At 49.5% G+C, this 26,683-nt stretch overlaps 1 protein-coding gene across 1 annotated transcript; it reads left to right on the top strand.

The window, feature by feature from the left end:
* Positions 1–6,422: 6,422 nt before the first annotated feature.
* On the top strand, positions 6,423–24,767 carry SESN2 (sestrin 2). The gene is made up of 10 exons (XM_045898310.3): positions 6,423–6,914; positions 13,369–13,434; positions 14,913–15,110; positions 15,624–15,806; positions 15,914–16,126; positions 16,886–17,036; positions 17,721–17,839; positions 18,200–18,390; positions 22,172–22,316; positions 22,922–24,767. Exons 1-10 carry the CDS (start codon positions 6,822–6,824, stop codon positions 23,006–23,008), a joined length of 1,446 nt encoding a protein of 481 aa, XP_045754266.2. The 5' UTR covers positions 6,423–6,821; the 3' UTR covers positions 23,009–24,767.
* The last annotated feature ends 1,916 nt before the right edge of the window (positions 24,768–26,683 follow it).

The raw sequence follows: 26,683 nt of genomic DNA, 5'->3' as shown, positions 1-26,683 counted from the left end.
TTCTCTTCCTCTCCCTCTCCCTCTATCCCTCCTGCTCCCGCTCTCCAATCAACCAAGGAATTTTTTTTAAGTTACAGACAGAATACATCGTGTCATTAAACGGCGCCTGGGTGGCTCAGTTGTTTAAGCGACTGCCTTCGGCTCAGGTCGTGATCCTCGAGGCCCCGAATGGAGCCCCACATCGGGCTCCAGCCCCACAGCCCCACATCGGGCTCCCCACTCCGCAGGGAGTCTGATTCTCCACCCTTTCATGCTCTCTATCATTATCTCTCTCAATAAATAAATTTTAAAAACTTAAAAAAATAAAAAAATTTTTAAAGTGTATGAAGAATCGTATAATTTCTCTATTGGCCCTCCTCCCCAGAGGTAACTGGATACTAAGTTTGTTGCCAACTGTATATCTTTACAGACAGTCCATGAGATTATTCTATATATATTCTATATATATCATTGTGCAGCTTGTTTTTTGTTTTAACATTAAATCCTGCACACCTTTTCATTTCACATAGCTACTTCCTTCTGTTTCTTTGCAAGATGTACCATTGTGTGGGCGAAAGTATCTTACCTTAACCAATCCCCTTTGATGGGTATTTTGATCGCTTCCAGTTTTATGCTTTTACCACGATAGAACAACCAACAGGAGTAATACCAGCTTGAGGCAGAAAGCCTAAAAAACATTTAAAAATCGAAAAGGGAAAGATATCATTTCGTGTTATTTCTTTTTTACCTTTATACTTTTCTGTATTTTCTAAATTTTCTGCAATAACATGTCACTTATAATTTGGAGGGGAAACACGTAAACTAAAACCAAACCCTCATTAAAAAGAAGAAAAGGAAAGAGAAAAAAAGAAGTGTAAACAGACGGAGTAGTCCCGGCCCCCTTCCACGAAGCGGGGGCCGGACGGAGGGAGGGGCAGGCAGGCACGGTCTGCACCAATCACAGCTCGGTTGATAGGCAGAGTCAGAAGATTTGAAGATACTCCCCGCCCCGCAAACAGCCTCGGGGCTTAGTTTCCTTAACGAGCCAAGAAACCTGCCTGCGCCTAGCCTGCGCGCCGCTGCGGGCTGCTATTGGCTGCCATATAACCCCGCCCATCTTCCTGCTCATTGGCTGCCGCGGTTTACGTAAGAGGAGCCTGTTGCCGAGCGAAAAGAAGTGCTGTAGCTTTCTCTAGGAAGAGACAGGACTGTAACAGTACATGGTGCCTTTGGGTCAAAAAAGCAATGATACTAACCACCGTTAATGCATTTCCTGCTAAATGCCAGGCTCTGTGCTCCAAAGTTTTAAAATATTAATGGTTAAATCACCTTTCTTGAGCACCCACTATCTGTCAGTCATTGAGTCAGATATTTTAAAGTAAGAACAGTAACATATAAATACTAGTAATTACAGTTTATTGAGCACTTAATCTGCATCAAGCCTTGTTAAGGAATTTGTATGCATTAGCTCGCATCCTCACAACAGCCCCTGTGGAAGTAAACTTGATTGCCCCATTTTACACAGCAGGAAACAGTTTGAGAGAAGTGAAGTGACTTGCCTAGGTTCACACAGCTAGAAAGGGTTAGAACTGAAACTTCAATTCCGATATCCTGATTCCAAGTCCAACTTATTTTCTGGGGGGAGTGGGTAGAGAAGTCTTTCAGTAGGGAGAGATGGGACAGGATGGTGACAAGGGCCAGAGACATTACTCCAAGGACAGACCTCAGGGCGACTGTCTGAAAATGGGAAGTGTAGGGTTTCTAGGAGTGGAGGAGAGAGGGAAAGAGGGAGAGAACAGAAGAGCAAAATCAATTTTGTTTTGTTTTGTTTTTTTCTGGAAATGTGAGGCTCCCAGGGCAGCCTATAATGGTGCAAGTGACCCTGCAGTGGGGGCTTGGACAAAGGTTCTAGTCTCTGCCCTGTGACCAACTTTCTGGGGGCCCTCAAGCTTCCTGCCTGTAAGATGAAAGAGTAAGCCAGAACAACGGGAAGTACATTCAGGCTGGGAGGTCTTTTGGGAGTCTGGTCCCTGCTGGCATCAAAGGAATCCTCAGCAACCACACGAATTTATTTAGCTGTTGCCTGGACTCTTTTCAGGACCTTTAGGCGGTGACATGGGACCTGACAATCCTATAAACTCAAAATGGTTTTGGGACGGTCTTCAAGCCATCCGTTTGCCCAGTCCGTTCTGAACTATAGCAGAGTGTTGCCTGCAGGGGGCGCCCAGGGCTCACTCAGCCAACAAAACCAAACTGAAATTCTTAGTGAATTATACCAAAGCACCCAGCTGGTCAGTTTTTGTATTTTATTAAGAGGGGTGAGGCTTTTGAAACCTGATCGTTTCTGTCCGCAGTATACAATTGACGAAACTGAATTACACGCATTGCCCAGCACGAGTCCTCTCTACAGTGGCTCTGAAGGGTTGGAGCTCATTTCAGTTCCTTTGTTTTACAGATGAGGAAACAAATTCTAAAAGCTAAAAAAAAAAAAAAGAAAAGAAAAAAAGAAAAAAAATCACTTTAGGTTGCATAGCTAAAATCTAGCACCCTAGGTGCCTGACTCCTGGGCAGTGGTCTTAGGAGACAGTTGGCTATGTTTCCTAGAGTCTGTGGCCGTCCTACCCCTTAATGCACAACTCCAAGGGACAATTTAAATTTTGGTTGTAAGGCTTGACAGCAGGGACCTGTCAGCCAGAAGGATCTTCCTAGCACCTAGCACAATGCCTGCGTAATGAGTAATTAAATGTACAAATGTGTGAATGAGCCATGGAGGGTGGGTCTGATTTATCAAACCAGTTGGAGTCAGGTATCTTTCCTGAAAGCTCCCCCAAGGCAGGAATTATATTCTGAGATGGGGGGGAGGGCAGTGAAAACAATAAAAAGAGCTCAGAAAATTACAGCTGGGGTATAAATCACAGCCCCTGGTATGGTCAGGGTACAAGGTTATTATAGCAAAGTGATTCCAGAATTTGGGATCAGAAAATTAATTCAGGAAGAATGAACACAGAACAGATGAGAATCCCATTAGGGTTAAAATCTGTGAGAGGGTCTGAAGCTGAAGAAACCTCAAAAACATTTCAAATCCAATCTAGATGTATCTTCGGGGCTGGAATGTGATTGAAGAATAAAAAAAGCTTTGGCCAATCAGTGGCCTCAACATAGCTGATGCAAGAGTCGAGCGAGTATGGCAACAGGAGGTGGAGATCTTTACTGAACCAAAAATACAAGGTGTGGGGGAGGGGAGGAATAAGCCCAGCCTGTTTCACCAGGCCATGCCTTGCTGGGCAAGCAGCTTCACTGCTGGATTTCCAGAGCCCAGGGCAGAGCTTGGTACACACTAGCTGGTCAATAAATGTTTACTGAATTAAAGAGAGAGGGAAGAAGCAGGAGCCCTGACCAGCAGGTTTGCTCTAAGTGGAGCTGGTTCAGTGATTCATCTTTTCACTGGTTTCTTTTGCTCAGATTTCAACTGCCCTAGCCACTTTCAGACGGTAACTTGGCTTTTCATGGAGGCTGTCCTATAAGGAGGGATATGCTGGCCCACCAATTACAGGCCACTTGACAATTATATTTGTCACTCCCAATTAATATATTGTAATTCTGCTTTATGCATTACTTCCCTGTGCCAGCCTGCTTCTTACAGTTCAGGTCCTTCTCTCATCTATGGTGTGTGTAGTTTTTGCTTTGGAGTCATTTCTGCCTGGGTTTGAAATCCTTACTCAATGCATTACTAAGCTATCTTGGCCAACAAACCTCTTGAGCCTCAATTTCCTCCGATCAGTCAAATGGGAGCATAACGCATACCTCACCAGACTGTGGTCAGAGTTACATGAGATAATACATATATCCTGGACTACTGTTGGAGCCCAGGAAATGGTAGTATCTGTGCCTCCCTGAGCTTTCCTTCCTTGGAGACTGGGGCACAAAAGCTCATCAAATTGAGAATATCAGTATCCTTTGCTTTTCCTTTTAACAAAATCACTAAGTTTGTAAGTGAAGTCATGAGAATGATTTAGTGGCTCCCTTGAAGATTCTAAGGGATTATTCTACAGAGGAGAGTCACTCATATTTATTCATTCAAAAATATTTGCTGAGGACCCACTACATGCTAATGGAGGATACAAAGACAATTAGACACTGCCTCAAAGGAGCTCTGGCGCAGCCTGGTGCAGCCAAAAGAAGATATGGTATGACCTTGACATGAAGCTTTACCTTTTTTGAGCTCAAATTTCCTCACTTTGCAAAAGTGATCGGTAATATCTTCCATTTTGAGTTAGAAGGAAGGGGCAAGACACACAGAGATGATAACAAGCCTGCATCAAATTTGGAGATCAGTGGTATAAAGAGGTAGAAACAATGTGTTGAGGAGTGGAGGAGTGGAAGAGATTATTTTCAGCTGAGCTGAAAAAGCAACCCTTTCTGTAGGAAGTGGCATTTTGAAGGCTTCATTCAGGCCACAAACATGCATGAAAGCATTGAATGCTGGGTAGGATTTCTGTGGGCAGAGATTTGCAGAGAGAGCTACTGGAAGAAAGGTTTGAAGGCCAAACAAGAAACATGGATGTGGCAGGTGATAAGACTGGAAAGGTAGACTGAGGTAGATCTTGGCAGATATAAATGTCAATCTAGAGGTTTGACCTTTATTTTGTAGCTGATGAAATACCAGTAAAACTTTCTGATCTAAATATTGACATTACAGGGGTGCCTGGGTGGCTCAGTCAGTTGAGTGTCTGATGCTTGATTTCGGCTCAGGTCATGATCCCAGGGTTCTGAGATCAAGCCCTGTGTCAGGCTTCGCACTCAGCGAGGAATCTGCTGGAGATTCTCTCTCCCACTCCCTCTGCAACTCCTCTCTCTCAAATCAATAAATAAATCTTTAAACATTGATATTACAAAGTAGATTTTAAAAATGAAATCTGGGGGCGCCTGGGTGGCTCAGTTGGTTGGGTGTCTGACTCTCGATTTCAGCTCAGGTCATGATCTCAGGGTTGTGGGGCCAAACCCCACATCAGGCTCCACGCTCAGCAAAGAGTCTGCTTGAGATTCTCTCTCTCTCCCTCTGCCTCTGCCCCCCTCCCCGCCCGCTCGTGCTCTCTCTCTCAAAATAAATAAATAAAATCTTCAAAACAATGAAATCTGAATCTGACATATGCTAATTTAGAGGGGGATTCAGTTCAAAGAAAGATTCAGTCACCAAGGGCATATGATTGGCAGGACACCCTTGGTGGCCTAGGGCAGAGACAAAGATGTCAAGACATGGACCCTGCCCTCAAGGAGCTTATAATCAAGAGGGTCAGATAAGACATGTACACAGAAAATTACAATACAAAGTAGAGTGGGATAGGTGTTATAATAGAGCCCCAGCCCAAGTGCCTTTGTTGCCCAGCAGAGGGTGAAATTCATTTCCCTCTTCCAAGAGCTGGAGGCAGGAGACCACATCAGAGGGTCATCCTTGGAATGGTAAGTCTCAGAAAGTCTCAGAGGGAAATTTGGAGGTCATCTAGCCCACCCAGGATTCTCTATCCAGAGGAAACAGTGACTTTTAGATGGAAACAAAATGTGAAGGTCTAAAGAAAAACTGACGGAAGAGACTGTGGGAAGGGAACAGGAGGTGAATTCACTTTGAGGTGCTGAGGTGCTGGTGGAAGCAACTTACTCCCAAATGGAACACTGAAGCCCAGGAAATGGATGAGATCAGGGAGGGCCAGAGTGTCTGGAGAGAGGAGGGATAAAAACAGAAACTGGGGAACACCCACGTTCCAGGGAGTCAGAGAAGGAGTGGCCAGAGAGAGATGTGAGAAAAGACCCAGGAGAACACCTTGTCTCAAAGTTTCTAGAAAGGGAGTGGCAGGGCTGGAAGATAGGACTGGAGGAGGCCCCAAGGAAGCAAAAGAGAGGAAACTGCAGCATAGGGATTGTTCCTTGGCGTTGCCAAGGACCTTTCGATGAATGGCTTTTCCAGGGACTCCACATTTAAGATGGATTCCCCATGCCTGGTACGTTTTAAGGTGGAGCTCTCCCGGAGGCCAGGGGGACAGGGCTGTGCCCTCTAATCTTCAAATATCTGGGGTTCAGCTCTGTAATTAGCACGAGCTCTCCTAACCCTAACCAGTCCCTGCAGGAACTGAAAAGCTGAAGAACGTACTTGGGAGGGATTTCACACCCGGCTCTCCGGCCCAGCCCGGTGAAGTCCCGTTTCATCACGCAGCCCTAATGACTCTCTTGGCTGTCACTCTAGGCTGATATTGCCAACAATCTGACTAAACCCTTTTGCAAAAGTTTGCAGCATTCATCCGGGGCTGACTACAGCTCCCAGAGTTCCAGGGCGCTTCCCGGTGCCGATTGGCCGAGCAGTCGGCTCCAGGGGGCGGTGTCGCCCCCGCCTCCCCGGGAAACAGGCACCTGATTGGCTGCGGCGCGGGGCTTTTGTGTCCCCGCCCTCCCCCGGGGACCGCAGCAGGCTGAGTGGCGCTGCTGGTGTCAGAGCCGGGCGAGCGCTGGCAGTTCCGCGGCGGGGATGCTGAAGAGGGCTGGGTTGGCGAGCGGCCGTGGCCACTGCGGACTTCCGAGGCACTCCGGGCCGTGAAAACCCCTGGGCCGCGGCCAATCCCAGGCTCCTGAGGCCATTTACCGTTGCAGAAGCCGGCCGAGGGGAGAGTCCAGCGGAGGAGCGGCTGTTCGCGGGTTCTGGGCTTTCGGAGCGTTCTGGAACCCCGAGAGACACCCCGGGGCTCTAGAACCTCCCCAGCGGCCCCCAATCCCGGCTTCCTGTGTGCGTCCGTCCCAAACCCCCTGGGGTGCACGGGTCGCCGGCGAGCAGTGGCCGGATCCTGGCACACACCATGATCGTTGCAGACTCCGAGTGCCGCGCAGAGCTGAAGGGCTACCTGCCGTTCGCCCCGGGCGGTGGCGGCGGCGGCCCCGGGGCCGGAGAGGTAAGCAGCGGCCGAGCGACGCCGCTCTTCCCTTGAGCCCCGAGCTGCGGCCGAGCTTCGGGCTATCCCGAGCTGAGTCTGTGCGCACCCCCCACCCCTCCACAACGCCCGGGGCTCGGGGAGGGGGGAGTGGAGCGCGTAACCTAGGAATGGGGTTGCATCAACTGGCTGTCTCGGCCGTCTCCGCCCCCTCCCCCTCCCCCCGGGGCTGTGGAACCTTCCCTGGCTCCCTCGGACTCCTGGCCAATGAGAGGGGGGCCTTCTCGAGATTATCTTGGGTTTGGGCTCTTGACCAGAGAATCTTCAAGTCCAGGCAAATCCCGGCCGCTGCGGCCCGACCACTCCTCCTCCCCGCCCCCTTCCGCAGATTCCCTTCCTCTAGGCTGGGGCTGGCGGGCGGAGGACTCTTTCTAGGATACGTCCCCATTCCAATCTCCCAGTGCGGGGATTGAGGCACCCGGGACTTGCCAGTGAAGGTCGACCTCGTCCCCACACCTGCACCCCCGATTTGGAGCGGGGGAGCGCGGGCGTTCCGGGGCCTTGGCTGGCTGCAGGGTACGCGGCGGCCGAAGCTGGGTGAAAAGAGGAGGAACCCTGCACGGGGCTCCCGAAGGCAAGCGCGGATTAGGCTGCACCCTACTAAGTGGTCTGAGGTCGCAGAAGTTTGTTTCGCAGGGACTCTGCAGTAAAGCTAGGAATGGGCTGGGCCTAATCTGACACACCTCCTGCCTCCTCCCCACTCCCATCACAACCACCACCGACAAAATGAACATCTTATCATTTCTCAAGCACCTACTAGATGCTGGTCTCCGGGTTTTGCCTTTTCTGAGTCCTTAGTACTAAACTAGCAAAATAGGAGCTACACTATAGCCCCATTTCCCAGAATGAGGAAATTGAGGCCTAGGAGGGGCTGTGGAGAGACTTCCTTACTGGCCCGACCAAGTAGCTCATTCTTTGGCCTGGGCATCTCTAGGAATCCCTAGTGTGCTTGGCACTACAGAGTTTTGTTTGTTTTAGTTTCCAGGCCTGGAGCATGGTGCAAGTGTCTTGCTGGGCCTGGGAGTGCGACAAGTGCTAGTCCTAAACTGTGTGACCCTGGGAAAATCGCTGCCCTCCTCTGAGCCGCTTGGTTTCTAGGGGTCCTACCTCCAGCGGTGGATGGTTTGTGTCCTGGGTTTTCTGTGAGCTTGTTTACCCTCCCCCCGTCATGGTTTAAGAACCCCAGGTGGCAGAATGAAACCCACTCCTGTCATTTCTCTGCTGAGTGGCTTTAACCAGGTCACTTAGAGTCCATTCCTTTCTGGTGGGGGTTAGGGGGAGTCGTATTATTATTGAGAACACATATACCAGCCCTCCCATTCACTCGCTGTATGACCTTGGCCAAGTGATCATTTCTCCCGTCTGCAATTTCTTCCCATGGAGATTTGCTAGTATCTCTCAGGATTGCTGGGAGAAATGACAGAATACAAGCGAAGGCTAAAGCACAGCTCCTGGAACATAGTAACTGAGTCAGAGATGCTGGGTATCATTAGAATGTGGTCATTTCCCTTTCCCCAGAGTGTGTCACAATGGGGTGCCTGAACCTGTCCCTCTTGCCTGAGGTGAGAGTTGGCCCATCCCTCTCTGGGAAGTGGCTTGGGGAGAAGTAGTGCCCCAGGTGGTCTGGGCAGGCTCTAAGGGAGTGGCCTCTAGGTGGAAGCCACTTGTCAGCAGCAAGGGAAAGATGGTGATATCTGAACCCTTTCCACATACTCTTCTCTCTCAAGAAAAAGAGGACCTTGGGAAGATGTCTGCTTTAAGCAGAATCCTTAGAAGACAGTAGGGCGCTGAACTTACAGAGCCTGATGCCCAAGGGGACACCCAAATGTACAAGCCCTTCAACTCCCATCACTTAACCACATGCCCTTAACCTAGAGGGGTCAAGGCCTACAGACTCTAGGACTTCACTCTAGGACTGGTAGTATGTATTTAGAGCCCTCTTGGGCTCTAGCATCACTTCCTCAAACATAACTTCCTCAGGGAAGCTTTCCCTCCCCCACCTGAAAAGTCCCTTGTGCATACCCTCTTTCAGTCCCTCTTCTCAGTGGCTGGGGCTTTAATCCCAATGATAGTGTAACAGTCATGTGATCCGCATGTTGTGTGTCTCCTTTGCTAGACTAGAAACATTCTGTAGGTCACATCCCCAGCACTGTTCTTAGCACCTAAGAAGTGCTCCTAACTCTTTGCCCCTTGTTGGGCAAACTGACCCTTGTGACCTGTGCGTGCTTCGAAGCCAGATCTGAGCTCTGCAGTCTGGAGCAGGACTCAGAAAGAGCCTCAGTGAGCGGTCTCTGAAGAAGGAACAATAAGCCCTATTTCCCTCAGGGTAGTTGTGAGAAAGCAGCCAGATCATATGTGTAAAGCACTTAGCCCCGTGCCCAGCCCATGGCACCACTCACACCCCCTCCCTCCAAGGCTGGAGGTAAGAGGCTGCTTGGGCTTAGCATCTCCCTCTCATGTGTAAACTCAGGCAGGTATGTAAGTTCTGCAGACAACTGCCCGTGGAGTGGGGTATGGGGAGTCTCTGCCCCTTCCCGGCTGGCAGAGTGACTTCATAGGTGTGTGTAGCTGAGTCCTGGGGGGTTGCAGGCTCTGGATAGGATACCCAGAATAAAGACTGGGGCTACTCCGAGAGGCTGATGTGGGTGGTGGACAGAACCCTTGGAAGCCAAACGGAACTGAGCTCACATCTCAGGCTGGCCACTTGTCGGCTGGTGCTTAAACTTTGGAATCTTAATCCTTCCTTGGATGCAACATAGAGACCCCTACCCCCAGCCCCAAACTGATGAAGAGTAGATGGAACCTGTGTGCAAATGCCTGAGCTAATATAAAAAATAACATTTAGCGAGTGTTTAAATTAGGCGCCAGGCACTGAGCTTGAGGGGTGATTATCCTCTTTTTACAACTTGCCTGAAGCCCTCCCCGCTCAGTGGCCACTGAGAGGGCCCTCTGACTTCAGTGTTACTGGGGGAACAGCTCTAGCTCTAGATCCAGTGTGTGCCCTCCAAGTAAGGAAAAACACAGTATGCAGGTGCCATGTCTGGGAGCAGTGAATCTCAGGGAACGGGGGCAAGGAGGAGGAGCTCCTGGTGAACTCCTGGTGAACCCCAGGTGAACCCCAGGTGCAAAGCCTGACTTGACCTCGCTGAAACTCAATCATCATCTGTAAAATGGGAGTCCTAGGAGTAGTAGTAGATCCTACCTATAAGTGCAGCGAAATGCTTAGCTGATGGTAATCAGTGGTGCTACCTACCATTGTTATTATGACTTCCTACCCCAGGAAATAGGGGAGGGCTGATTTGGAGGTATCATCCCTTGGCAGCGGGACCCTGCCCTGTCTGCTTCTCCTACAGTTCTGGGTGTCAGGGTCAGAGATGCTTTCAGGGTATTGGAGCTCTGGATTGGAATCTACGTGGTCTTGCCTTCGGGATGTTGTGTTTTCTGTTCCCTTTGGCTGGAATGCTGGTCCCCTAGATCTTTATGGGCCCTGCTGCCTTCTCATCAACTCTTCTAGATGTTTGATATTTAGATATCAACACAAAGGTTACCTCCCCAGTAGCTTTCCTTGTCTCCTCAGACTAATATATGGTGCATCCCCACCCCGTCATACACTCTCTTGTCGCTCTATTTCATTTACTTTATACAATCTGTGCTTTGAAACCCTATTCATCATCTGTCATTCTCCTTTAGATCATAAATTCTGTGAAGGCTGAGCCTGTCTTTTCACTCCTGTTCTCTAGCTGCCTGCGTTGTAGTCATCAAAAATATTTGTTGAATGAACAAATTAATTCAGTTTCCACCTGGAAAGCACTTAGCACAGTGCCTTATACTTGAGAAAATGATCAATAAAGGGTGTGAAACAGTGGCCCTCCACCTTGGCTGTAAATTATGCTGGGCCCCACCCAATTAAATTAGAATTGCTGGAGGTGGGACCTTGGCATTGGCATCTTTTTAAAAGCTTTTCAAAGGGGCTTTGTACTGGTCCAGCTGAAAAACCCTTGTTTGAAATTACACCGAGTTAATGATCGCTGACTGCTGACTTTTATTAAGTGCTTCTGGTGATAGAGGTACTGAGGTAAAGGCTGTAGGGCATTATCTCATTAAATCCTCATGACTGCCCAGTGAGAGTGGGTAGTACTATCCCCATTATTTGATAGGGAAACTGAGGCTCCCATAACTAGCAGATAATAGGTGGTGGAGTTGTCACATGAGCCCAGGTATTCTGGGCCAAGAGCTCGTATCTTTTAAATGTACTCTATAATTATCGTGGCTGTCACCATCACCATCATCATCACGACTGAAAATGGTGGGTCCAGATTTACCACCTAAAGACCCACAGGTATCAGTTCCTTGCTTTGACAGGTCTTGGGGCAAATTTTAGAGTAAGAAGGGGTTCCCAGGGCTGTTCCCTGTACCTCCCCAGCACCCGGGGGGGGGCCCTCCAGGCCCCCCTCCCCCAGCCCTCTCCCCCCTCCCCAGGCTATGGTTTTCTATCTGTCCTCAGGTCCCCCGAGGGAGAGGCCCAGATTGTGGAGTCAGCAGTCCTTATCTCCTACTAGACAGAGCTGTTAGGCTTTTTTTCTTTGGTGAGGGAGGAGGGAAGCTGAAAGAGTACTTAGAGATTGCTGGGATTTCTGTGCTGGACTTGGACCGGCCTGGCCTGGTAACTTCCAGAAGTGTGGGCTGAAAGGGGCCTAAGCAATTAGCCCAGCTACCTTCTTTGTCCAAGATTAAGGCCCAGAGAGTCTAGGTCACTTTCTCAAAGTCACACAGCAAGTAAGTAGCAAAATTGGTACTCGGACCTGGGACGTCCAGATCCCATATGTTCTTTTTTGTGTGGTCTTTGAGAGTCCCAGAGTTCTGCCTCCCTCAGGGGTCTTTGGCCATCTGAGAAGGAAGGTTCAATTACAATCTTTAGTCCCTAGGGATTGATACTCAGTCTGGTTTCCAATGAGGAGGGGAGAGTTAAGGGGATGCTGTCTCTGTCCAGTGAGGGCATGACTCTGGTTTGGGTAAGCTGTTTCCAAGGCCAGTACTGAGAGCCCCCTCCCAGTTACCAAAACAAATGAATAAATAAAACATCCTCTCTGAACCCCACCTCTCAGACTAGGAGCAGATTTAGTGAGTACATGACTGATGGTTTCCGAAGAGGCTCCTCCAAAACATGGCATCAGAATAGTGGCTTCTGTCAGCCTTCCCTCCACTCTGCTCTGCTTTCTCTGCTTTCTTGATTCACAGGTTGGTGTGAGTGACCTGGCCCTGCTCTCCACAAAATGTGATCTGGCACAAGGCAATTACAACACAATGTTTTCAGAAGCAAAAGCACCAGGAATTGTAGGGTCACAGCTGAGGGTCAGAAGAAGGTTCCCAGACCCTGGAAGACAATGAGTTAGTTTTGCAAAAGGAGTGACCAGTGGGAGAACAGTAGCACTGGACCACTGATTTGCCTGGAAGGCTATGGGAGCTAGAGGCGGGGTTTTAAGCCAGTTGATCAGATTTGCACTTGAGAAAATTTCGTTTGGCTGCAGAAATTTGCCCTCCTAGAAGTCACCAGTGTCATGGACTCACTGCATGTGCTTCTAGTTCTAGAGGTGTAGTTCAGGGAGGATGGTTTCCTTATTCATTTGTTTTGTTAATCTAGGAGAGGATCGGTAGGAGAGGACAGGGTAGGGGAGGGAGGGAGACCATTGGTGAGGCTGTGGGTGGCGGTCCAGACAAGAGATGGTTATAGTCTGTGAGGTGGTGGTGGTGGGAGAGATGAAGAAGTGACAAGTGGAGAGCAGTTGAGGCCGTATCATAGAAATCTAAGGTACTTGCTAACCTGGCTGCAGGATGCAAATGAGGGGGTCTCTTGTATGGGATCTCCAGGGCTGCTAAAATGGTGGCCTCCTAGAGAGGTGTGCACCATGGTAGCTGTGTATTTCCCTTCCCCATGCCCCTGGGGTTCCTGGGTCCCTGCCCAGTCCCTGAAGAACTCAGCCTGTGGGGTGAGCCCTCTTTCTTGCTTACCCTTTCTCCACCTGCCAACAGGTGTATATCTCCCACCTGACTCCTCCATGCGGGGTGTACCAAAAGGGTGGTTTAAAAAAAAAAAAATTTTTTTTTTTTTAAGATTTTATTTATTTATTTGACAGAGAGAGACACAGCGAGAGAGGGAACACAAGCAGGGGGAGTGGGAGAGGGAGAAGCAGGCTTCCCGCAGAGCAGGGAGCCCAATGTGGGGCTCGATCCCAGGACTCTGGGATCATGACCTGAGCCGAAGGCAGACACTTAACGACTGAGCCACCCAGGCGCCCCAAAAGGGTGGTTTTAAAAGTTCAGTGCGGCCCATTGGGTATAAGGAGAAAGCTGGAGAGAGAACTATACTCCTAGTCCTCCCTTTTACCTCCAATAACCATGATGTGTTTCCTTCTAGGAGCAGAGGGAAAGCCGGGTTCGGCGAGGCCCTCGAGGGCCCAGTGCCTTCATCCCGGTCGAGGAGGTAAGCTTGGAAGGGGTTAGGAATTCTTGGTCCCTGGGAAGAAAGGACATGGGACATTGTGTGGATGGGGGTCTTTTCCTGTCTCTTGAAATAGCAGCTTCAGGGTCCTGACTCATTTAAACCCACAAACAACTCTGTGAAGCATGCATATCAACCCCACGTTGCTGGGAAGAAACAGGCTCAAAGAGATAAAGTGATGACACAGCCAGGTAATGAACAAACTTTTGGTTCCCAGAACAAGGCCTGGTCTTCTTTAAGAAGAGAGAACTATCTCGGGCGCCCGGGTGGCTCAGTTGGTTAAGCGACTGCCTTCGGCTCAGGTCATGATCCCGGAGTCCCTGGATGGAGTCCCGCATCAGGCTCCCTGCTCGGCGGGGAGTCTGCTTCTCCCTCTGACCCTCCCCCACTCATGTGCTCTCTCTCTCTCGCTCTCTCATTCTCGCTCTCTCAAATAAATAAATAAATCTTAAAAAAAAAAAAAAAGAGAGAACTACCTGTATTAACTGATCTTCCTTGACTATACATATATGACATTTTTTTTCAACTTCAAAAGTAATATTCATTATAAGAAAATTCTTAATGTCTCAGCTCGAGTCTCCTGTAATCTCACCTCCCACAGAGGTAATCACTGTTGCTTAACCGTTTATCACTGTTTCTTGGACTTTCTGTCATATGAACCAAGGTCATAGTTTACGACATTTGGGGGAGGGGGTTGTTGTCATATTGTTTATTTTTGTCACTTAATACAAGAGGTATCATTCATCCACTGAGTCAGATCATTCATTCATTTATTTAACAGACATCGACTGAATGATTAATCTATGTCAGGCACTGTTGTAGGTGCTGGGATACAGCAGAGAACAAGACAGACACAAATCCTTGCCATCGCGGAGCTGACATTCTAGCGTGGGTTTGGTGGAGGTGGGGATACCTTCAAAATCCATGCGCAGAAAGATTTTAAAATAATAGATTCCTCCTATTTCTTTGGCCTTCAGTGAACAAAAACAAATGTTTTGTCGTCCTGTTTGCTCTCCTAAATGTGTAGCCAAGTAGTTAATGAGCTGTTAACAAATGTCTAACCTACCCCCCCTCCCCCAGTTCCTTCTCCACCCTTTGTAAATGGAAAGCAAACAACCACCTGCTGATTATTTATATCTAGCCCGGAATTTTCAACTCAAGTATTGTTCTTGTATTTTATTTTTTCATTTGTAAATAAGCGGTCCTCTTTTATAATGAAGGAAATAAATAGGCTTTGGTGCTAATCTGATTTTGAATCCACGTTCTGTCACTTGCCAGATCTGTAATCTTGAGCGAGGAAATCACGTAATGAATTATCTTTTCCTCCCCTATTTTCCCTTTTTTGGACATGGTGGTCATTTTTAGTTTCTTGGCTATTATAGTCCCAACGCAATCAATACGTCGATCTCTTTGGCGTGGCGTGCAGGACGGGAACCCACCCTCTCACCTTTGCCTGGCAGGTCCTTCAGGAGGGCGCGGAGAGCCTGGAGCAGCACCTGCGGCTGGAGGCACTGATGTCCTCGGGCCGGGTGGACAACCTGGCGGTGGTGATGGGCCTCCACCCTGACTACCTTAGCTGCTTTTGGCGCCTGCACTACCTCCTGCTGCACACGGATGGGCCCCTGGCCAGCTCCTGGCGCCACTACATTGCCATCATGGTGAGCCTGTCTGAGCCCAACTCTTGTAGGGTTGGCCACATGGGGGAATTTGGTCTTTAGATCTCTTTGCTGGGTGCTTCCTGAATTCATTTCATAGGCCAGGAGGAGAGGCCACCCAGAGCAGAGGAAAGCCCTAACTTTATCTGATCATCCACAGAATTTTGGATTCTGAAGAGAAGCTTTTTTTTTTTTAATTAAGTAGGCTCCACACCCAGGATAGAGCCCAATGCGGGGCTTGAACTCACGACCCTGAGATAGATCAAGACCTGAACTGATATCAAGAGTTGGATGCTTAATGCAACTGAGCCACCCAGGCGCCCCAGAGAGGCATTTTTAGTCAGAATCAGGAAACTGAGGCACAAAAGAGTCAGGTGACCTGCCCAAGGAGGACAGCAAACTAGCGGAGCTGGGTTAGGACCTAAGTGTCCTGCCTCCCTGGCAACAGTGAGGCCTGCGATTTCTCCGTCCGTGGGTCTTCCGCCCTGAACAAGGCTCTGTCCACCCCCTCCACAGGCTGCCGCCCGCCACCAGTGTTCCTACCTGGTGGGTTCCCACATGGCTGAGTTTCTGCAGACTGGCGGTGACCCAGAGTGGCTGCTTGGTCTCCATCGGGCCCCGGAGAAGCTCCGCAAGCTCAGTGAGATCAACAAGCTGCTGGCACACCGGCCGTGGCTCATCACCAAGGAGCACATCCAGGTGCCAAGGGCAGAGAGGCACAGGGAGCACAGGGGCTGGGCTGGGGCATGTCAGGCAATCAGCCCAGGGCCAGGCACTGAGCAAGTCTGGCCTTCTTTCCTCTCTAGGCCTTGCTGAAGACAGGCGAGCACAGCTGGTCTCTGGCCGAGCTCATCCAGGCCCTGGTCCTGCTCACCCACTGCCACTCACTGGCCTCCTTCGTGTTTGGCTGTGGCATCCTCCCTGAGGGGGACTCGGAGGGCAGCCCTGCCCCCCAGGCACCTTCACCCCCCAGTGAGCAGAGTAGCCCTCCCAGCAGGGACCCAATGAACCACTCTGGGGTAAGTCATGGGCCTGGGTCTTGTGGGGAGAGGAACCAAGCATGGCCTCTGGTCCTTGGATGGAAGCCAGGGCTTCCCTATCTCACACTGAGAGGCCTCAGAAAAGTTAGTTGACTCTGAGATTCAGTTTGCTCATCTGTGAAATGAGGCTGAAAACCCCTACTTCATAGTGGTTGTGAGGATTAAATGAAATAACCGCGTGGTGGGCTCTTCAGCATGTTGCGTCATAGGCTTAAGGTCTCCTGGGTATTAGCACTTTACAAAGTTTGCCTCTTACTCTATAAGGTGGTCTTGTTTGTTTTAATATAAAATTATAGATACTATAACAATCCCTTTCCTGTGAGAGAAGTTGATGTTCAGAGAAGACATGCCTGTCCCATAGCTTCTTTTTTTTTTTTTTTTTTTTAAAGATTTTATTTATTTATTCATGAGAGACAGAGAGAGAGAGACAGAGGCAGAGGGAGAAGCAGGCTCCCCGCGGAGCAGGGAGCCCGATGCGGGGCTCGATCCCAGGACCCTGGGATCATGACCTGAGCCGAAGGCAGACGCTCAACCGACTGAGCCACCCAGGCGTCCCTGTCCCATAGCTTCTTAAACTTCGTTTTGGAAAACACAGACCACGCGAGCTGCCCACAGCACAGAGACTGCCGCAGGAGCAGTAGGCCTTTGCAGTCACTCGGGAAGGCCTGGCTTGTGGGAAGGCTGTGTGGAGTTTCCGGGGCCGAGGAGTAAACCATCACCGCTGGGTCCCTCCTCCAGGGCTTTCAGGCTGCCCGGGACGTGGAAGCTTTGATGGAACGCATGCGGCAGCTGCAGGAGAGCCTGTTACGGGACGAGGGAGCGTCCCAGGAGGAGATGGAGAGCCGCTTTGAGCTGGAGAAGTCCGAGAGCCTTCTGGTGACTCCCTCAGGTACAGGCCCATAGGCATCCAGGGTCCAGGGACTGCCCCCTTCCTACACCATCTCTACTGGGGAGAAGGCATCTCCGTGCACGGCGCCTCTTGTATGTTGGAGGCAGCCCTGTCTCAACCACTTCTTTTTTTTTTAATTTTATTTATTTATTTGACAGAGAGAGACACAGCGAGAGAGGGAACACAAGCAGGGGGAGTGGGAGAGGGGGAAGCAGGCTTCCCGCCGAGCAGGGAGCCCGATGCGGGGCTCGATCCCAGGACCCTGGGATCATGACCTGAGCCGAAGGCAGACGCTTAACGACGGAGCCACCCAGGCGCCCTGTCTCAGCCACTTCTAAGAGGTTCCGAGCATGGGCTTTAGGGTCAGACCTGGGTTTGAATCGTGACCTGTCAGCCCTTCTGGCAATGCGACCCCTGATTACTTCCTATCTCAGGGCATCCGTCTCCTCCCATGTGAAGGATTGGTTTGTGGGGTAAATGGGACAATGGAAGCAAAGCTCTTAGCACAGAGTAAGTGGCTCCATAAAGGACTACTGTTGTAGGGTTGCTAATATTACCGGGGGACTTATCCCCCAAGTCCATGGGCCTGCCTCATCTCCCCCCAGCCACCTATTGATTAATCAAGAGTAGATGCCCTATACTCCGTGCCTTGGCCTCACGGTGGCCTCTTTCTGACATCCTTAGCTGACATCCTGGAGACCTCTCCACACCCAGACATGCTATGCTTTGTGGAGGACCCCACTTTTGGATATGAGGACTTCACCCGGCGAGGGGCTGAAGCGCCCCCCACCTTCCGTGCCCAGGTAGGCTCTCCAGGCTATTCTTGGCATTGCTCTGAGTTTACAGACAAGCAGGGGGTGGATGGTTTGAGTGGTTAGAGAGTCGGGCACCTTCTCCCTCAAGATTCCACGAGGGAAATGGGAGACCCTAGATCATAACAGGACCCATCTGTGCCCTAAGCTCAGGGGATCCTGATCACAGGGAGAAAATCACCAAGGTACATTCTCCTTGGCTTCTTCGGCCCCAGCCAAGCAGCAGGTTAGATTTGTGGGGCTGGAAAGACACACTATGGAGAGCAAAGTTGTACGCCAGAGGATGGGGTCCCTATGGCCAGACGTGGGCCCCGAAGATTCTACTCTCTGACGCCTTCCCACGTTTCTCAGGATTATACCTGGGAAGACCATGGCTATTCACTGATCCAGCGGCTTTACCCTGAGGGTGGGCAGCTGCTGGATGAAAAGTTCCAGGCAGCCTGTAGCCTTACCTACAACACCATGGCCATGCACAGTGGAGTAGACACCTCTGTGCTCCGCAGGGCCATCTGGAACTACATCCACTGTGTCTTCGGTATCAGGTGAGTACAGCCCCTCCTCCAGTGCATATGTGCACCAGTCCTCAGTCTGAGCTCATAGCTGTTTCCTCTTCTATTTCATTTTTTCTTTTCCCTTCTTCCTGCCTGTACTATTTTTCAAAGCAAATTCATTTTGCTGCTGATTATAAAAGATAATAGATATGCTGCTGTTTAACCCTTGTAAATGAAACTCTTTACTCCTACCCCCTAGAGATAACTGTGGAGATACCTACAGAGAGAAAGAGAGAGGGGAAAAGAGAGTATGTATTTCCATTCCAAGTAGGAGTTCTTCTCTTAAACAAATAAGGACAACATAAATGCCCATCGGTAGGAGACTTTAAATAACGTTAAATCCACTCAGTGAAAAAATATACAGCTATTACAAATTATAATAATGGTCTCTTTATATTGCTATAAGAAAGTGTTCAAGGGCGCCTGGGTGGCTCAGTTGGTTAAGCGACTGCCTTCGGCTCAGGTCATGATCCTGGAGTCCCGGGATCGAGTCCCGCATCGGGCTCCCTGCTCAGCGCGGGGTCTGCTTCTCCCTCTGACCCTCTTCCCTCTTGTGCTGTCTCTCATTCTCTCTCTCAAATAAATAAAATCTTTAAAAAAAAAAAAAAGAAAGAAAGTGTTCAAAATGTGTTGAGAAAAAAGAAAGCTGGTTACCAACCGGGATCTTCCTTTTGTTCCCCCCTTTTTTTTGCTAAAAATGTGTGCATGCATGGAAAATGTGTGGAAGGCTACACACTAAAATGTTAATTTATAATGGTTATCTCTGGATAGTGTGTGATAATTACATTTTCGTCTTGTTACCTAAGTAGATTTTTTAAATTAATGGAAGTATGCTTGATATATTCTACAACTTGCTTTTTTTCACCTAATAATCTATTGTGATCTGCCTTCCTTGTCAGTATGATTAGATCTTTTATGCTTTTTTTAAATTTAAGATTTTATTTATTTATTTTAGAGAGGGAGTAAACAAGACAGAGAGCACAAGGAGGGGGAGGGCAGGGGCAAAGAAAGAAGTAGGTTCCCTGCTGAGCGGGGAGCCCGATGTGGGACTCGATCCCAGGACCCCAGGATCATGACCTGAGCCGAAGGCAGATGCTTAACTAACTGAACCACTCAGACGCCCCTCTTTTATGCTTTTTAACCACTGCATGGTGTTCCGTTATGGATGTAATCTAATTCAACCACTTCCCAATAGTTGGGTGTGTAGATAGTTCATAGTTTTTCACTATTAAAAACACCATATGCACTGACTAGCCTTACACTAAGTCCTTGTAGAAGAGCCGCAGGTGTGAAATTACTTGTCAAGAATATACACAGACCAGGGCGCCTGGGTGGCTCAGTTGGTTAAGCGACTGCCTTCGGCTCAGGTCATGATCCTGGAGTCCCGGGATCGAGTCCCACATCGGGCTCCTTGCTCAGCGAGGAGTTTGCTTCTCCCTCTGACCCTCCCCCCCTCATGCTCTCTCTCTCTCTCATTCTCTCTCTCTCAAATAAATAAATAAAATCTTTAAAAAAAATTAAAAAAAAGAATATACACAGACCAATTTTTTAAAATTTTTTTAATTTTAATTTTTTTTTAATTTATTTTTTAGAGGGCAGGGAAGGGTAGAGAGAGAAACTTAAGCAGCCTCCATGCCCAACATAAACCCAATCTGGGGTTCAATCCCACAACCCTGAGATCATGACCTGAGCCAAAATCAAGAGTTGGAGGCTTAAGTGACTGAGCTGCCAAGGCGCCCCCCCATTTATTTATTTATTTATTTATTTATTTATTTTTAAGATTTTATTTATTTGTGTGAGAGAGAATGAGAGACAGAGAGCATGAGAGGGAGGAGGGTCAGAGGGAGAAGGAGACTCCCCACCGAGCAGGGAGCCCGATGTGGGACTAGATCCCGGAACTCCAGGATCATGACCTGAGCCAAAGGCAGTCGCCCAACCAACTGAGCCACCCAGGCGCCCTATTTATTTATATTTATATAAATATATATATTTATATTTATATATTTTTTAATTTATTTTTTTAAGTAGGCTCCATACCCAGGGTGGAGCCCAATGCAGGGCTTGAACCCACAACCCTGAGATCAAGAGGTGAGCTGAGATCAAGAGTCGGACACTTAACTGACTGAGCCACCGAGGTGCCCCAGACCAATTTTTTTTTTTTATTTGAATAAATCTCACTCTGATAACATTGTGGGAAAGTCAAAGAATTAAGGAACCAAAAAACTTTTCTCCAAATTCAGCTACTTCACAACCACATCCACATTCTCTCTCCATTGCTTTTCTTCTTTCTAATGTAGTTGCTTTTGTGTAGTTGGAGTTATAATGGTTATTACATTTTTAAAAATGTATGTGTGGGGGCACCTGGGTGGCTCAGTTGTTAAACATCTGCCTTTTGCTCAGGTCATGATCTCAGGGTCTTGGGATCGAGCCCCGCATCGGGCTCCCTGCTCTGCGGGAAGCCTGCTTCTCCCTCCCCGACTCCCCCTGCTTGTGTTCCCTCTCTCGCTCTGTCTCTCTCTGTCAAATAAATAAATAAAATCTTAAAAAAAAAAAAAGTATGTTTGATGTTTCTAAAGAGAAACAGCTAGATTTATAGTAAATTTAGGAAACAGGAATAACAGAAAGAAGAAAATAAAGATATCTGTGATCCCGTCTGCTCTTATTATTGTCAAGTATTTCTCTCCTTTTTTGCTCACACAAATAACCAAAAAAGACAATTTTACAAACACAAAATTTTCTCCCTCCTCATTTCACTTATCTTACTCATTTAATCAAATGTGCACATATTTTAATGAACATGTGATCTGGCTTTTCTCATTCAATGGTTTACTCCAAGCATCCAAAAAAAAAAAAAAAAAAAAACCCAAATTTTTAGAAAGGTCCATGTTCCCTGTAGAAAATGCATGTTTCTGTATTACTAGCTGTAAATTCTATTTCACTGAGTGGATTCGGTTGTGCTTAATTGGGCATCCTCTTGCAGGTCATTGATAGTTTCCCAGTCCCAGGGGGCTGGAGGAGGGACAGGCATCCTAGAGTGTGGCCCAGGCTGCTTCTGCCCAGCTCCCAGATCCAGGCCCCCTGTTCTCCAACATGGTCCTCGCTCCTGTGCCTTTGTCTACTGAGTCTGTCCTCTGGTTTTCAACCAGTCTTCCCCATCCACACCAATCTGTGATGATTCACTGGCTCACTGGACTGGAGAGTGACAAAGTGGCTTCTAGACCTGTCACCAACTTGCTCTTTGACTTTGAGCAAGTTAATTGCCTTCTCCGGGCCTTAGTTTGCCCATCCGTGAAATGAGTGGTACTCACTTTTTCCCTTTCTCTCTTTCTTTTCCATGGCCTTTACTATAATGAATATGACCTTGGAGCTGGGCAGAGCTGGGTTTGAATTCCATTCCCAGGACAAGTGATTTCACTTCTCTGAATCTCCCTTTCAACTATAAAATAATGGGGCTGATGAAAGCGGTGTATTATGTATAATAGTTCTGTAGACAGCATATCTAGTACTTCTGAGGATCCATGAGTACTTGTCCACACAGCACGTGGCTGGTACTCAATACAGCATGCTCATTCTCTGCATTCTTTGGAGTGGTCCCTGGCCAATCTAGTGGCCTGCGATGTATGACATCAGCTATTTTTCTAAGAGGAACCAAGCTCCTACTTGCTTCCTACTTTCTGCTTTTTCTTGCCACACTCTGTTCCTCCTTCTGTAGGGTGGGGGTAGGGGAGAGGAGTCACTTGGAGAGTGATGCTCTCGGGGCCTTCCCATCCAGATATGATGACTATGACTATGGGGAGGTGAACCAGCTCCTGGAACGGAACCTCAAGGTCTATATCAAGACGGTGGCCTGCTATCCTGAGAAGACCACGCGAAGAATGTACAACCTCTTCTGGAGGCACTTCCGCCACTCAGAGAAGGTATAGCCCTTGGGGGAGGAGGGGGTCAGGACCCAGTGTGGTATCCCAGACTGAGTCTTCTGCCACTTGGGACACTTGGGTGTACCATCCTGGGTTCAAGTCCTACTCCACTGTGTGATTTCCGACTCCGTTTACTCACCTGTAAAATGGGAGTGTGCCTCACAGGGTCCTCAGCAGGCAGCCAGAAGGACCTGGGTTCAAATCCTCAGCAGGCAGCCAGAAGGACCTGGGTTCAAATCCAAACACGATCACTCAGTAGCATGGTGACCTTGGGCAAGTCACTTTGCCCCCTGAGCTTGTTACCTTTCCAATGAGAGCAAACACTGCCTGCATTCAAGGTTGCCGGGAGGGTGAAATGAGAACATGAGTGCCCAGGGTCAGCTCTTGTTTTTAGTTTTGTGAGATAAAGAGATTAGTCAGGAACGAATGGGTTTGAAATTTCCTGAGCTGCCATTGCACCGAAGGGCTCAGAGCCTTAGGAACGGTCAGGGCGTCTGTATGGGAGAGAAGGATGAGGCGAGTGGTCCGGGAATCTGGCGGCCTGGGAAGGATGGGGATGGCCAGGAGTGACATCAGTCGCCAACAGGTCCTTGTCTGTGCCCCAGGTCCACGTGAACTTGCTGCTGCTGGAGGCCCGCATGCAGGCCGCCCTGCTCTACGCCCTCCGCGCCATCACCCGCTATATGACCTGACTGCGAGCAGGATCTAGGCCCGGAGCAGCTGCCCCTGGGGGCATCCTCCTCCCTGCAAGGACTTCTCTGTCTGGAGACAGACCCCGATCCCTTTCTGTCCCAGGCCCTCCCAGCCCGCTCTGGAGGTGGGCTTGTGTGTGACGTGCAGCCCCTGAGCCGTACCCTCCTTTTCTCTCACTGGAATGGACAGGATCATTGCACTGACTCTGGGATCTCAGTTCTGCCCCTGGGAGCTGGAAGAGGACTAGCAGATCCCCAGGGACCGTGCCCTCCTTCCTGCCCCTGACCCCAGAGGCAGAGGGCACAGGATGGGAAATGAGCTGAGCTCAGATTCATGTGCCAGCAGGCTGGGCGGCAGGCATCACCAGTACTGGGCCTTCCTGGACTGGGAAGTCCCTGGCTGGCCGCGAAGGAGAGGGGCAGGGACCTCCAAGGACTGACACTCCAAGCAGCTTTGCCTTTCCTCCTCCTCCCTCGCTCCCAGATCTCACTACCTTCCCCCATCAGTGTGAAAGTCCGTGTCACAGCTGGTCTGTGTGTTCCGCTCCCCGAAAGCCTGTTCTGTCAGGCAGCCCGAAGGCCCCTTTGCCCTGGTTGCCCTAATCCTGGTTTAGCTCCTTTGACTTCCCCTTCACCCTCTTACCCATTTCTCCCCTGCCTGGTGGGGGGAGGCCCCAGAAGAGATACCGAGCACATCAAAGAAGTAGATTATTCCTAGAGAGTTTGGGGTGTCTGTGGGTCCCCTTGTCTTCTGAAGAGGAGGGAGTATTACCAGTTCTCTGTATTTTGGTTCTTTATGGGAGAGGTTCTTCAGGACCTCACCTCAATAGCCACAGTCAATGCCTGAGGGGAGGACAGGGAGAAGTCTGTTCTCGCCGGAGCTGCTCCAGCCCTGCAGAGGCTGGCACCCCACTCTCCTATCCCCCACGGCGCCGCCACACACCTTTCCCATCAAGTGAGCCTTTCTGGGTGGCTTCAGAGGCAGGGGCTCGGGGAGAGTCAGGAGACCCCAGGGTTCTTGTTTGGGTTGTGCCCAAACTGGCCAGGGGACCATGGCTACTTGCCCAACCTCTTCGACCTCCACACAGATAGTTGCGGACTGCGGGCTGAGACCTTCTGTGATGCCTCAGTCTACTCCCGGCCTCTCAGGCCAACCTGCCAGCAACAAACTGCACATCTTGCAGAATCTCAAAGGCCTGTAGGGATAGCCCAGCCTTGCAGGCCGTCTCTCCCCTGCCGCCTTCCCAGGACAGCCCCCCACCCCACCCCCACCCCCGTTTCCATCCCCCCCCTTCGATTTTAGGTGGATTGCTTGGAGGCAGAAGCAGCCAAGGACCCATCCCAGGCACTTTCTGTAGCAAATAAGCTGTGAATGATGATGTCCCTTGCCCTTCTTCTGACCGTGTGTGTCCCCTCTGACCAGTTTGGAGGTGACTGAAGAAAGGCAGGGGTCATGCTGTTGCTGTTTCTGACCCTGTTCTCTGGAGAGGGGCAGGAGAGGAGCCTGGTCAGCGTGCCACATTTCACACCCGTGCAGGCATGGGGAAGCGACGGGCACCCCCTGCGGGCCTCAGAGCCCTCCCTGCGATGAAGCTGGGCAGGAGGGAAGAGGCCCCAGCATTGGGGTTTGGATTCTAGAAGGGACATGATGACCCTGTAAATGTCCCTCCGGGGTGGGTAGGGAGGGGGATTTAGTGTTCCAAGTGCAGAAATCTTTGGCTTTGCTACAACTTCTGTATGATGAAAAATAAAAGTTCACTGAGGTTTTGTTTTGTACTTCTTGTTAATGGGCTGTTTTTCCATTTGCAAGGGTCATGGTTCATCTCTAAGCATCAGCAGCGAGCTGTGGTTGCATCACGGACCTGACCTGCTGCCCCCTCCCCTGCTGGGCACTTGGCGTCCAGTGACCGCAGGGTGGGGAGTGGTTGGCATTAAAGTCTATTCTGTCCCTTGGGTGCCCGGCCCTGCCACCCATCTGTGGCTGGCCTGGCATTGTGGAAGAATAATGGCCATGTTATTTTTCTCACTAAGCCTTGTGCTGGGTATTTGGAGGCCATTTTTCTGAATTTTCAAGAGAATTTAGACCCAGGGGTAAAGTGACATTGCTGAGGCCACACAGGTGGAGCCGGGATTCCAACCAGGGTCCCCCTGACCCCGAGGCCTCAGCATTTCACCCTGTTGCTTTTCCCACTACGGGGCTCCCCCTGTCACAGAGGGAGGCTTTTGAGAATCTCTGGGAACCCCCTGTGTCCCCTGCCCATCCACATTATGCTTCCGGGCTTCTCATCACTTCTCCAGCACCAAGGAGACAGAACCAGCTCAAAAGGGTTAGCTGTGACCTCCACATTGTACCAGCACCATTTAGTAGCTGTGTGATCTTGGTCAAGCTTCTTAGCTTCTCTGGGCACTGGGAACTCTAGTAAGCATATCAGGGAAACCACATTATGACTAAGAACCAAGACCTCTTCTGTTGGCTTCCCACTTCCTCTAAACACTGCTGTCATAAAATGAAAACTGGGTCTCCTCCAGGAAGCCTCCACTGATTAACTCCACATTCCCTTTCCCTTTACCCTTTTCATTTTTGTGGCGTTCTATCTACTTGATCTTCCTTCTAATGTCACTTGAGAAGGCGTGAGAGAACAAAACAGATTGGAATAGAAAACTTGGATTCTGGTCCTGACTTAGCCACTTACTATCCCTGGGTTGGGGGGAGGGTTGATTAATTTCACTGACCCTCAAGTTTCCTCTGCCATAAAAACAGAGACCAGGGACGCCTGGGTGGCTCAGTCGTTAAGCGGCTGCCTTCGGCTCAGGTCATGATCCCTGGGTCCTGGGATCGAGTCCCACATCGGGCTCCTTGCTCGGTGAGGAGCCTGCTTCTCCCTCTCCCTCTGCTGCTCCCCCTGCTTGTGCTCTCTCTCTCTCTGACAAATAAATAAATAAAATCTTTTTTTTTTAAAGATTTTATTTATTTATTTGACAGAGAGACGGCAAGAGCAGGAACACAAGCAGGGGGAATGGGAGAGGGAGAAACAGGCCCCCCGCCGAGCAGGGAGCTCGATGCGGGACTCGATCCCAGGACCCTGGGATCATGACCCGAGCCGAAGGCAGATGCCTAACGACTGAGCCACCCAGGCGCCCATAAATAAAAATCTTTAAAAAAAAAAACAAAAGAAAAAACCAGAGACAATATGTCTTCAGTTCTCCAGGTCTCATTATTGAATGCCTTTGCCAAATGTTTCCTTTTTTTTTTTTTTTTAGCTTTTTAAAGATTTTATTTATTTGAGAGAGAGAGAGAGAGCATGAGCAGGGGGGAGGGGCAGAGGCAGAGGGAGAAGCAGACTCTCCACTGAGCAGGTAGCCTGATGGGGGATTCTATCCCAGGACCCTGGGATCATGATCTGAGCGGAAGGCAGCTGCTTAACCGACTGAGCCATCCAGGTGCCCCTTGCCAAATGTTTTCAAATTTACTATCTCAATCTTCACAACCCTGTGAGAAAGGAGTGGTGTTCCCATTTTACAGATGTGGAAAAGGAACCTCAAGTGAGAGTCTACGGAACACCAACTTAGCAGTTACACCCAGCTTCAAATTCCAGCTTTGATATTTAATGTCTGTCTCAACCATAAGCAAATTAGTTCCGTTCTCAATACCTATGGGCACAGGAGGGTTGTGTG

This window comes from Mirounga angustirostris, unplaced genomic scaffold (assembly GCF_029215605.1).
Source record: "Mirounga angustirostris isolate CCGP_5_RB_7025 unplaced genomic scaffold, mMirAng1.0.hap1 SCAF_4, whole genome shotgun sequence".
NCBI lineage: Eukaryota > Metazoa > Chordata > Mammalia > Carnivora > Phocidae > Mirounga > Mirounga angustirostris.
The sequence above is the reverse complement of the archived record's forward strand: the minus strand, read 5'-3'. Positions and strand labels throughout refer to the sequence as shown.